The sequence below is a fragment of the Crassostrea angulata genome, chromosome 6 (genome assembly GCF_025612915.1).
Source record: "Crassostrea angulata isolate pt1a10 chromosome 6, ASM2561291v2, whole genome shotgun sequence".
Lineage (NCBI taxonomy): Eukaryota > Metazoa > Mollusca > Bivalvia > Ostreida > Ostreidae > Magallana > Magallana angulata.
The window spans coordinates 23392137-23405874 of NC_069116.1; the positions used below are offsets into that span (position 1 = coordinate 23392137).

A 13738-nucleotide genomic window follows, 5' to 3' on the forward strand; every position below is an offset into this window, starting at 1 on the left:
TGAATCAAACTTTACGGAAAATTTTAGATTACACAGCGTAATGTTCTATTTACCGACCGTGTGCTGTATCCTGCTGGTTTGGTGACGGACGAACGTCCAGTATTCTTCATTCTACTGAGAATCATTTGCATATATAACAACGCATTGTTTATAGGATAGAAGGAGAGGCGCTCAGGTCAGATTCAGATATGATATGTCTTTTAGTGCGACCGTTAGGGCAAGCTCAGCATTTATAAAGAATGATACAGAACCGTTGCCAGTTCGCATCCTATATTATAGCCAGAGGACCAAATACAGTGAAGCAATCGCAACTTCTCGGGCCTTTCCGGCAGGTTCGGAAAAACTCCTCGAATGTATTACATAGGCGTCCATGACAACCCCCCATTTTATAAAACTTGATATAAATGCAACACATTTTACGATCTATTGACATGTCGACTTCATTAAAGTCAATGATATACCCTAAACTATACCACAGGACCGACTTACAAGCTCTAAGGCTGTTTTGCCAATACTTATTTTAATTGGATGCGACTCCATTTTGTATAAGATTCTAACATCCAGTAATGTTAATACATTTGAGGTGTTTTTCCGAGCCTGCCGGAAAGGCCCGAAAAGTGGCGATTGACAGTGAAATCGCCAATTCCGGGTTGTCTCCAATTCCGCGTCACTCGCATATTTTATGTCACCTTGTTTAAATTGAAGCATAAAAAACTTAATATATACATTGATCATGAACTATAGGCCTTTCTGTCTTTGATCATTAAACGATATTTGAAAATTTACATTTACAGACCCTCTGAGAAACAAATTTAGAAATCAAGCATTTAAGCGTTTTCGGGATGGAGATTTTCACAATCTGTGACATGCTATTTTCATTATTTACGCTGCAGCGTGGTTGATGTGAAAGTTGAGGGAGGGCGTGAATTGATAAAAAATATTGCACAAATATTCAGAATGATAACTGCCCAAATAAATTTACAACAATTGATTAATCAATCTGAAGGAATTTCCGTAATTGCGGGTCACTATACCTGAAACATATTTTTCTGCGGATTTACGATAACATGAAAGAGAGAAAAAAGAGATTCAATTAAATAAGGGATCCATCTAGCTCAGGTGTCAATTTATTTATCTTGTTTCATATTTTTAATTAAGGTTTATTTTTCTTTTTGTCACAATGATGAAATAATGATGATCATTTCATTCTGAATCACGACTGTCATTTGCATTTAGAAATGGTCCTTGTGACTTGAGGATCAGTAGTTGTAAATATATTTTCTGATCGGCATTATTTTTTATATACTGCAAATTTATAAAAATTGTGTTCTGAGACGATTACCCGACCTAACTGATATACTGAAGTCACATGACCCAAAAATGGAGAAAATGATTCGAAAGTGGGGAAACCATGCCTTGTTGAAATGCCTCTGTAAATATTGTTTCCGGGAAATTAATTTTCAAAAACAAAATGAATGTTTAATACTCACAAAATATACTTTCAATATACATATAGTATAAAATTTAAATAGAACAGCTTTGCATAATATCAAAGAAACAGTCTGACGTGACCCGGAATTGGCGACTTCACTGTATTGGTCGATGGTTGATACATGATGTACAAAGTATACATTGTTATATTTATTTGATGCTTAGTAATAACATACTGATCAGTTCTTTTTTTTAAAAATCGCTAATGAATTTGAAGACAACACTAAATTGATTCAGCAAACATAAACAATTACCAGCATTGAAGGGCCCTGGACTTAAGGTATAAATAATCTCAGACATCCCCCTTTATGAATTGATGTTTGAAAACATCAAATAATAAAAGTGAGAGTAACAGTCAAAGTAGTCTTGGAGTAGGGTTTTCGACTCCAAAATGAAGCTTAAAATGCTGACGGGTCCATCAAAGGGCTATGTTACTCAGGTGACCGTCAAGGACTGTGGGTTTCTTGTTTTTTAATTATTCAATGATGTGCATCTGAATTTTTTTATTTTCTTGACGTTTTCCGAGACTTTCCCACATTTTTTTGAATTAGATTAATGATTTCTTTATCGTTTTCTAATTTTTACGCTTTTGAAAATTTTCCCTCTAAATTTTTAATCCCATTTTCACAAAGAATGGATTAATTAAGGCAACTCACCATTATGTACATTAGATACAAAACAGAAATTGAGAAAATCACAAGGCATTACGGTGCACAGCACTCCTTTATCAGAGTTAATTTCTCCATTTTCATAGTCCTCGATCCCAGACAGATTTTCTGTACATATCTGAAATATGACAGCTGAAATAAATCTGGTTTAAAACAGCCTTGTAGGATCTCTATTACAATTATTAGACTTCTAGCATTGTTAAAATTTAAAAACCAAAATAAGTTATATGATTTTATATTTGCTTGAAGCTAAATAATGATTGGAAGAAATTATAGGAGGTCTAAAAGGGTTTGGGATATGGATCTGTATCAGCCTTGTAGGATCTGTATCGGCCGTGGGGACTGATATGGATACTGTTTATTCCTTATTTTACATGAGTACTTCATTCTGTGATTTAACCATCTTGTATGGAATTGAGACAAGATAAAATCGTGAATGCCAAATTTTTATCATAGTTTAATTCATTTAGTTTCCATTTAGCGAGCTTTTAAAATCTGCGAGTTGTGCTTCTTGCGATTTTACATGGATATTAATTCCTTGCGTTTAATTAGGATCAGTATTGTAAAGTAATATTAAGCTGTATTGAAATGCAAAAACCCTGTTTTTATTATTAAGTATGTAATAAAACTAAAATCACACAGGCACCCACTGTCCCAGGTAGTCAGGTAGACAAATATCATTATTTCCTATGTAGCTTGTAACACAAAATTTGATTGGCTAATAAGTTTGGACTAAATTTCCATACACCCGACTTGAGCCAGAGGTTAAAAAAAACCAATACTTCACAATGTGTTAATTGTGACATTACAACGCATAAAATGCACAAATGGCATATCTTGAAAGTGTACGTAATAAACTCTTGACTGGACATGGCAAAACAGATTTATCTGGTTTAGGAAATAAATTCATCATCAGGTCAAATCAAGGATGTACAATGATTTACCTCGGGTTGTATTCCATACAACCTTCAACCCTTGACCTTAGGTGGAATACAACCTGGGGTAAATGCTGTATACCCTTGATTGAACCTGGATAACTGCAGATATCAAGATGTGACTGACTTAATTTTCTAAAAACTGCTTACAGCTGCTAATGACTAGGGGGATGCACATGTATCACAGTGTACCAAGGATTAAGTGCTTACTGATTTCCCATTATTCATGCTAGGTGAAATAAGTTAAATTGGCCGTCCGGGCTTCATTCTGTTTTGTGGAATAAGTCTCATCAAGCAAACTGGGTTTTTATCTCAAAAAAAGCTTGGAAACAAAAACTTTATATAATGTTGGTGCCAAGTTCTTGTGCAGATTCATGTATAGTGACAAAGTTAATTCTAAGGCATTGACAGAGCTAGGAGGGGTTAGACTATAAATTATAGTACCAGTAGATTTAGAGTATCTATTTGTGGGGAGATGTGAACATTTGATACCTTTTACAGTTATACCTTGACTATTATACTAGTACTTCAATTTTTACATACTTAGTACTCCTAGTACTGTAATAAAAACATGAACTGGGTTTTTGAATGTGCAGTACAGCTTACTTCACATTACCCATATCAGCTTCAGGACTTGATTTGGATCTAGAAGAGCTAATAGAAATCTTTGTTTTCCTAGAAAGGAAATGTCACACATGACAGAAAACACATATAGCATTTAAAATGTCATAAGACTGCCGGATATATATATGTCCTGCTGGTGAAAATTATATATTCGGCAATAAGACCGTCGCTCTGCATACTTATCTCAATACATGTATTTCATATTTTTACAGAGACAGGGTTCCACGTAACTTCTTTTTATTTGGAGTAGTTAATTACCCTTTGACATGACTTCCAAATTAGAGTATTTGGCTATTTGCCCTTTGAAATGAGATATCACTTAAAATTTGTTGTATCTAGAGCAGAATAAAATGGCAGCATCAAGATTTGCTCAGACAATTGCCAAGAAAAAAGAAAAAGAGAAAATGTTTAAAATTCAATACCAACAAAACATTGAAAGTGAACAAGAAGCAGTGGAGATTTCAAAGACAATTTAAAAGATGAAAGATAAGAATGAGAATTATTTTTGAAGAGTTCGACTTTGTAAAATTGGATGCAAATTAAGAAACGCATTGCCACTTTTACATGCATTTGCGTAGACCACTGCATCTTGTAAATAAACGTCTCATTTGATGGGAAACAAAGCACTTATTTGGTTTGTTACTGACTGACTATGGAAATATGTTGGGTTGAACTATAGTTATGTGATAAAATTGTAAATTCAATTTGAATCGCAATATTGCAGCTAAATTTGATTATAAACATTTAAGAATATATACAAGTTGCTGTCCTTTAAAAATGACTACAATACGTGGACAATTTGCATGTGTTTCCAATGAAAACATGAAAGCCTTAAGATGCATTTTTCTTGAGATTTAAACTTTTACACAGTGATATAATTATTCAATCATACGTAAATGCTTAAAAAATTTTAATTGGGAAGTACTCTAGCCTCGCCTACTATAAAAGTAAAGTTAAGTTACATGTGTATTCGGAAAACAACAAAACATTGCAAATATGCAATTTGATGTACCTATGTTGTAGTTTCAGCATAACATTAACTTATTTCATAATACTGAAAGTTCATATCACATGCCGATCATTTCTTTGAAAGGAATTCTTTGTTTTTGTACTGTTTACCGACAGCTTTACAATTACAGCGCCTTTGAACTTATGTGTGCATATGGCATAGAATCCCGATCCGGATTCAGATAAACGTGTGCTTGCCTGTTTCCCTGAGCTACCCATTACGCACAGGAACCAGGCTAACTCATGCGCAGGCTGAATTTTCCCCATAGCATCCGGTTTAACCTCGCTTATATATTTTCTGCGTGGACCTCAGGGTCCACGCAATAAATGTAATAGCTCACATACTCATTTGTATTCCCTGTAAAATTGTTTTTGTTTATTGAATCCATATGATCTTGATAATCGATTTACTATTATTCATTGTGGTGATTCAAGTGCATTTAATGACACATATACAAACCTTTTGCATGTATCACACTCTTGTTCATTTGTTATTACTTATCTTAAGGTTTGCTATTGACTAACTGTGGAAGTATATTGGATTGATCAAGCTCATAGACTCACCTGTCAAATATATAGTCCTTGAAAATCTTTGCTGCACCTTTGTTCACTTATTATATTTTTTGCAATTCAATTTCAAATGTGTTTTCCCTTTCCTATTTAGCAAATCTTGAAGCTGTACATGTCATTCTACTGTAAAGTTTTACCAACTTTTTTTCATGTGTGAGAAATGTGCATGAGGTACCTGAGAACCTCATTGTTGTGAATATTTTTCGCCGCAGACCAGTCCTTGGTGAATCGTTATAAAACATGTGAATAAGGTTTGGTTGTGAAAATAAGTTGCAGCAAACTGGTGAATAGCAAAATACAGTTTACATTTTTCTGCTCTAGACAGAACAATGTGATGTCAATTCAAAGGGCAGCTACTTTAATTAAAAGTACATGTACAATTATTTCAAAGGGCAACTACTCTAAATATTTTAAGAACTTGCAGAAAATGGTTTTTGTATAATTTATATGAAATATGTCGAGATGAGTGGGCAAAGTGTTGGCCATATTGTTGAATGTTTATTCTCACTAGACAGACACAGAGATATCTGGCAGTCATGTGTCATATTTAAACCAATGAAAGTGTGACATTTCAGTCTCAGGGATGACAATTAATAACAAATATCCCTGCAGCCCTTGATCATTGCATGTCCATTGGCAGCTTCTACCCAATATTGGTGTCATGCTGAAACAGGGTGTGGATATGGAAAAATCCTAGCTACTGAGATGAATCAAGTTATTATACATAAGTTGACATATATTTTAGCATGTAAGATATTGGGTGGAAATTGATTTTTCAGCAAGTTAGCATGGATTTGAATTTCTGACTACCTTATTTAGCAGAATTATGCTTGATTTAGTGTAATCCTCTTTTTGCCATGGATTTGAATTTCTGACTACCCAATTTAGTAGAATTATACTTGATTTACTTTGTGGAAGCCAAAAGAGCTAAACAGAACACTAATCAAAATGTAATGTGTAGTATTGTCGTTCAGTATCAAAATTGGTTAGCTTCATATTCCTTTGTACAGATATACATGTATTAGTTCTGAAAATTAAAATCTAATGATTAATTTTAGTACCGGTATTTATCGTATAAATGTTTAAGTTACTTTCAGAATTGCGCATGTCATAAAGCCTGCTTTTGTTACAAAAAAAATTGCTTTAAATCCCAATTTTTGTCACTAAGGACATACATACAACATGAGATTTTTATGTATGGTACTTGTGTGCCGATCTATATCATATGATTTCAATTCTCTTTTTCATAGGAACAATGAAGGAAGAATTTCAGTTTGCAATAGACAGAGGAGGAACTTTTACAGACATATGGGCAAGGTGCCCAGGGGGAAAAATTGAAGTCATGAAACTTCTATCTGTGGATCCTCAGAATTATGAAGATGCACCCAGAGAAGGCATAAGACGCATTTTAGAACAGGTGAAATTCTTTATGAATTTTGAATCTATTCAAATCATGACTGCAGATATTAAATTTGGAGAGAAATGATAGTCATAAGACAGATATAAAGAATCAAGAAAACAAGTCTAAAAAACTCAAACAAAATTTTTATATGAGGCAATCACAACTGAAAAAACTGAAAGTAGGACTAGATTTTTTTTATACTAGTTGCAGCAAAGGTATAGATTGCCGGTTTTGCAATTTTATAATACCATAGCAACTTATCTCCCCCTTTCTGGTCTAGGCAACCTCCATTTTTGGAGGTTTGATTTTTTCCTCCAACATTGGAGGATTACTTATATACCCAACATTGCATACCCAAACTGTGCTCTGAAAAAAAAAAACCTGTTGGCAAGTGTTGCTTCTTTTCATTTTGGCACAGAATAAAGAGCTAATAAGTTGATTGTATTTAATGAAATGAATATTTGTATATTTGTTCCATATAAGGATCTACATTTTGATCTCAAGATCAACAAGAAATCATATTGACGCAAGCGTCAAATGGGCCGCAAAAAATATAATTGTTGTATGAATCATTGGTTGTTTTCATAAAAACACACCACAAAGAAGAAAATAAGAGTTGGTTGTTCTAATTTTTATGGTAAATTTTAATATACTTTCAGCAACTTGTTTTGAAGTTTAACATTTTACTATTATCTTAAAGAATTGATTTCGTTACTGTAAGCATTTCTAACGGAAATTGTATGATCATTGCCATAGTATAAAGTAATTGAGAACACATTGATTTGTACATTACTCTAATACAAAGTGCAACTCATCATTTTTCTCTTGGAGATTATGTATTTCAAACCATTTTGGGTTATTTTGGTTGCATTGTATTGAATGAAAACTTAATGTATTAGCATGATTTCAAGGGACCTCATAATAAAATAAAAATTTATTAGTTCAAATTTTCCAGTCAATTCAAATTTTCATTTCTGTCATATTCTTGCGTAAATAATTGATATAATGTCATTTCATGAAATTTTCTACCACATTTTACATGGAAATATAATAAATACACACACAAACTCTTTTTATTTGACACGGCACATAGAAATTCAAAAATATCATTCATATAAAATTTAATGACATTCAGGTCTTTAATATTTTAGGTCTTTAGTATGTCCCGCATACCGATCCTGATGCATTGTTTTGAAAAGAATGAAGAACTTCGATATTTTCCGAATAGATTATAGTCTCGATAAAAACGCGCCAAATACGACAATTTACTAAGTTTGACCTACTTTTCATTTACGAGTAAAAGAAAAAATATGTGATATTTTCTAAAAGGCATAAAACATATTTCTACATGCAAATTGACTTTTAATTCATAAAAATAAGCATAGTATTAATTCTAATAAAAAAGAACTATCCCGCAGAAACGCAGTAACAATATTTAAATGTGTATCAAATAACGGACCGCCTTCCGGCGGCCCATAAAAAAAAAAAAGGAAAAAAAATCTCTCTCTCCCTCCCTGTGTCTCTGTTCTCTGTCTCTGTCTATGTCTCTCTCTCTCTCTCTCTGAGTATAATGATATAAACTTACTACATATTCACTTGCACATTATATGAACTATCTGGTTTATTTTTTGTACTTTTTTTATCATTAGGAGACAGGTATTAAGATGAGTGCCGATAAACCAATTGATACATCCTACATTGATTGGATAAGAATGGGCACCACAGTTGCTACCAATGCTTTGTTGGAGCGAAAAGGTGAACCAATGGCTTTAGCTATCACCAAGGGATTCAGGGATCTGTTGTACATAGGGAACCAAGCTAGACCCCAGATATTTGATCTTGTATGTACATTTTATGATAAAGTTTTTGGTTTTACGTCTTCATTGAGCTATATAAGAGTAAAATAAAAATTCTAAAGGTATTTAGTGTACTTATTTTAACCTTTTAACAGGAGATCTCAGCTCCTGATCAGCTCTACAGTGAAGTAATAGAAGTGGAAGAGAGATTAGTCTTCAAGCAAGACAAATGTGAAATCAACAAGTCATGTGACCAGGTCACTGGGGTCACAGGTGAAAAGGTCAGGGTAATAAATTATATTGGGAAAAAGTAATAATGCATTTTTATATTCTTTAATTTAAAAAAAAATTGATTTGACTACCAATTGACTGTTCATTGCTTGTTGTTTTGCAGTTGGAGATATGGGAGAAGGTGAACACTGAAAAACTGAGAGAAGATTTACAGAAGCTGTTAGATAAGGGAATCCAAAGCCTTGCTGTAGTTTTACTTCACTCTTACACGTGAGTTAGTATGCGTGCCTCATTGACATTACATGGTACAAACTCCTTACTCTCTACCCATGAATCATATTAATTATGAAAGATAGAAAAAGGATGTAGTTAATTAAAATTTTGATTGGAATGCACACATAGACCAGTAAGTGTATTTCTCCTGTGTTTCAGATATGCCGAGCATGAAAAAGAAGTTGGCAGGATTGCACTAGAGATGGGCTTCCATCAGGTGTCGCTGTCCTCGGAAGTCATGTCTATGGTGAGAGTGGTTCCCAGAGGTTACACAGGTAAATGCACTGGCTGTAATTATCCTTAAAAAATAATAAATTGAAAACTCTCATCGAGATTTCTAGGAACCTCTATTTCTCTCACAACACCAACTTTTATATAAGCAACTGCATGAAATGTGAAACAAAATGATGATTGAAGGCAAAAAACATGGTCGACAATACATTTGTATATAACGGTATATTATCTAGTCCTTACTTTTTAAAATTTACTATATTTACATTTCAGCTTGTGCTGATGCTTATTTAACACCACAAATAAAGAAATATGTAGCTGGATTTGCCTCTGGTTTTAAAGACAACATTCAGGTTAGATTTTTTTTTTTCATTATTTAAATGATTTTCCTTTTGCTGTGATTGGCAGACGAAGTGAGCATCGCAACATGCCACCTAGCCCCCTTAGTGCTATGCCAAAAATGGCTGACCTTTCACTCAGAGTTTACGGTTTCGTGAGGTTTGTCGATTGGTTTTGAGTACAGCACTTGCTTTTGTGAGAACTTTTGTGTCGACTCGCTGGCCCAAACATTCACACCGTTGAGCATGATAAGTTAATGGAGTATGGGAAAAAAAAGACTTAAAAATTGATCGGCAATGTTTTGAAATACATGTACCCTTTCTTTTTGATAAAAATTAAAGATACTGTAAATTCCTAATTAAACACAAGGAATTAATTTCCACGTAAAATCGCGAGAGGCAACCCTCGCAAATATTAAAATCTGGCTTTTATATTTTAGACAGTTGTAAACTATAGGAAATTATAACAAAAACTGGTGATCGCGATTTTATATTCTCGCGATTTGATACAAAATGGCGGAATTGTGTAAATAAGTACTCGCGTAAAATAAGGAACTAACAATAACTGAGAATGTTTTTTCAGAAAATTTTCCTGTATATATAATTTCAGAACACATCTGTTCTATTCATGCAATCAGATGGAGGCCTAACACCTGTGAATAAGTGAGTTATTAATTCGTATTATGCTTACTGTTTTCTGTTGCACAAATCTCCAATTTATTATACTCTATATTAGTTACCTTAATTAATACCATCACCAATATGAACCAAAAACTTACATCTACCCCCCCCCCCCCCCCCCCCCCCCCCTTCTCCTTCTCTCTGATCTTCAGGCCATTGAGTGCATGAACGATTAATTTTTCCAGATTTAATGGCTCCAGATCCGCCCTTTACTTCTTTCTGATCTACATGGCCTTTACGTGCACCTAAAATAATTTTTCCAGGTTTAATGGCTCCAGAGCAATTCTGTCTGGTCCAGCGGGAGGCGTGGTAGGCTATGCTCTGACAACATATAACCAGGACACCAAACAGGCTGTCATTGGTTTTGACATGGGAGGTATATAATTGATTAGTTGATATTGAAGATTGCATTGGAATGCTATCATGTTATACCAGTCCTGTCTTGAATTTATTAAAAAATATAGAAATATTTACATGCTAGACCCTATTTTGTGCCTTTTTTCCGATCAATTAAGTAAATGAATTAAAACTATGCTATTTTCAATAGCTCTTCCAATTTTTAGCTCTATCTAAATCTATTTAATTTAACAAGATCTACATTAGAGAATTATATGTTTGGAATTATATAAAAACATTGCAGAAGAAATTCAGGGTATGACTTTTCAAACTTTTTCAAAAATATTGATAACTTATTTATCTAACACACTTCATAATTATTGTATTCGAATTTTCAACCATAAACTTGTATTTTAAACTATACTTTAGAATATCATATAAGCAAGGACTTTTTAGACACTCGGGTATAAATCCAAAAACCCATAAAATTCTAATCATGAATAATTTTTAGGAAATTGTTGACATGCAGTTATGAAACTTTTTTTGTGGACGTATTGATTGCTTTGTTATCAAACTAGATCACTTAACTCTGACAACAAATAATTTAGTTCAGGCGAGGGTAAACAGTAGGTTACTTTGATAGTCATGACACTTTGATTAAAAATTCAGTTGCTGGCTTCAATGTTTACTGACCTTTGATTGAGACAGAGACTGGCGTGTTCATTGTAGGTACTTCTACAGACGTGAGCCGATATGCTGGTCAGTACGAGCACGTGTTTGAGACCACCACCGCAGGAGTGACCATTCAGGCCCCTCAGGTTTGACCCCAGTTTAAAAGGGCTGGATGATCATGGCCATTTTCAGACTTTATCAATCTCCTTTAGATGAAGAGCGCTATATTAAAGATTATTCAGAATCTGAGTCGAAGAGATTTGAGATTTTCCTTTACTAGCTAATAGGAAATGGCCAAAAATATCACATATACCATTTTAAGGACCATCCGATCAACCTAAAATTTGTTTAGCTGTAATCTTATATTTAATAAAGAAAAATTTCATAAATATTTCTTTTTTTGAGTATTTTCCTACATTTTATATAGAACTCTTTTTCTCAAGGAGATCAAAACAATCTAAAAATGGCCACAACCATCAAGCCCTCTTAATTATTAATTAAGCCATATCTGATTGGTAATCTGTTGACCATCCAGCCTCTTTGACATGCACATTTTTTACTGCATGTACATGTGACTGCAGCTAGGTAGTAAAAGAAAATTGAAACAATATAGTCTCCTCCAAAAAATAAACCTTAATATCTGTATTCATGAAAAATATGATTTCAGGTTCCATTTAGTCAATTTTGACTGAGTGACATGGAAAATTTGAAATTAGAAAGGAATATAAGTAAAACATGGTTAAAAGCCAATGCCAAGGGACGTATTGATTTGAATTGTTGCTAACACAATTCAAAATAACTTCAAGAGTGTAGTAAACTTTGAGGAAAAGGGGAATGTTATTGACCTCAGTGTACTGGTTAGTGTACATTTTTTAGGCGTATATGTTCACTGTAATAATCTTTAACTGTAGAAAAATTTTTGAATATTGCATAGTCATGTTTACATTAGCATGTTTGCATGGATATTCTTGTTTTTACCTCTGAGAAATTGTTGGATATTTTGGGTAAAGGTATTAAATAAGTTACAAATCAAAGGCTGTGAACAAGTATTGTTGACCCAATAATTCATACATCGTGTTAATTTTTTTAAGTTTCAGAATTTTTTGTAAATTAAGACCCCACAAAACATTATTTACCTGTATCTTTGATTTGACTGTATCCGAGTTATTTGGTACTAAATGATCGAGTTTTACTGTTGAGGGATATTTTGCACAATGCATGAAATGGATTGAAAAACAGAATCAATGATTTCAACAACTAATTGACTGTAACTCATACCTTCCATACAATTTTTTGTTGCAAATCGTTTTGAATACTACAGGTATTTTCAGTTGATACATTGATAGATAATATGTTATGTTATACATATATTTTTGGATCACAGTTTCATCAACAAATATAAATGTTTTCTTATAGTCGAAAGTGAACACATGTATGATATACAAAGTCACATGAACTATAGCTCTTAACTTGCCCTTTTTTTAGCTGGACATCAATACAGTGGCAGCTGGAGGTGGATCCATGCTTTTTTTCCGGGCGGGGATGTTTGTGGTTGGCCCTGAATCAGCAGGAGCCGACCCTGGCCCTGCATGCTACAAGAAAGGTATACCCCTGTCACTACCCTTATAGCCAAGGCCATATATACGCACTCTCAATTTACATGTATTTCATGTACATGTACTATGCTGGTATAATTCTGTGTAATATGTAAAGGCATTATGGTTCTAGATGTGTATATACATGTACTAGAATTAAATTAAATTGTCTTTAACCAACATAATTTAGCCTACGGTAATGTCTATTCTGTGTTTGTCATTCATTAAATAAGATGTATTGCCCAAAAAATGTTATTTGATATTTTAAAAAGTGACATATTTACAGTTCTTGCAATGTGATTATTTACAAGATAAATGATAGGATAGGATTCACGCACGGTAGGACAGTATACATCCACGATAACGGTAGGATTGATACACGATACGATAGGATATAGCATTGTGAAAAGTAACATTGCGGGCCCTGTACCATGTATCCATTTATTTTCATGATGATCTAATTTTCATTTGTTTCGCGATCACTCAAAATACAATAGCCAGAAATTATATCCAATATTGATGCTGTTAGAAACCTTTGAATCACATTAAATGACTGACACAAATATAAAGTTTACGTACATGTACATGTATTTAACCCATTTTCACAAATTTTGTGACACTTATATAAAAAGAAGAATGTAAGGTGTATGGCCTATACTTAGTACGGTAATATATGTACTATTAAAAAAAGTGAAGAAAATGACGTAGAATGATGTTCAGCATATTGATTCCTTGTCTCCTGCCGTACTATGTCTCATTTTCTTTTATTTGAATGTATTTAGCCCATCGATGATATAAAAGTCTGACTTAAGCTTTAAGAGCATGAATCATTTTTCTAGTCCTTATAGTTTTATAATTTAATGACGATTGATATTTGGCAACCAGAT

At 33.4% G+C, this 13738-nt stretch overlaps 1 protein-coding gene across 1 annotated transcript in view; it reads left to right on the forward strand.

The window, feature by feature from the left end:
- Positions 1 to 56: 56 nt before the first annotated feature.
- The window catches only part of LOC128189279 (5-oxoprolinase-like), a 35658-nt gene continuing 21976 nt past the window's right edge, over positions 57 to 13738 (forward strand). Inside the window, exons 1-11 of the mRNA XM_052860834.1 lie at positions 57 to 175; positions 6547 to 6713; positions 8348 to 8539; positions 8650 to 8775; positions 8889 to 8995; positions 9158 to 9273; positions 9503 to 9582; positions 10178 to 10230; positions 10512 to 10624; positions 11314 to 11402; positions 12742 to 12859. Of these exons, the coding sequence (XP_052716794.1) occupies positions 6552 to 6713; positions 8348 to 8539; positions 8650 to 8775; positions 8889 to 8995; positions 9158 to 9273; positions 9503 to 9582; positions 10178 to 10230; positions 10512 to 10624; positions 11314 to 11402; positions 12742 to 12859 (1156 nt within the window). The 5' untranslated portion in view covers positions 57 to 175; positions 6547 to 6551. The remainder of the gene's footprint in view (positions 176 to 6546; positions 6714 to 8347; positions 8540 to 8649; positions 8776 to 8888; positions 8996 to 9157; positions 9274 to 9502; positions 9583 to 10177; positions 10231 to 10511; positions 10625 to 11313; positions 11403 to 12741; positions 12860 to 13738) is intronic.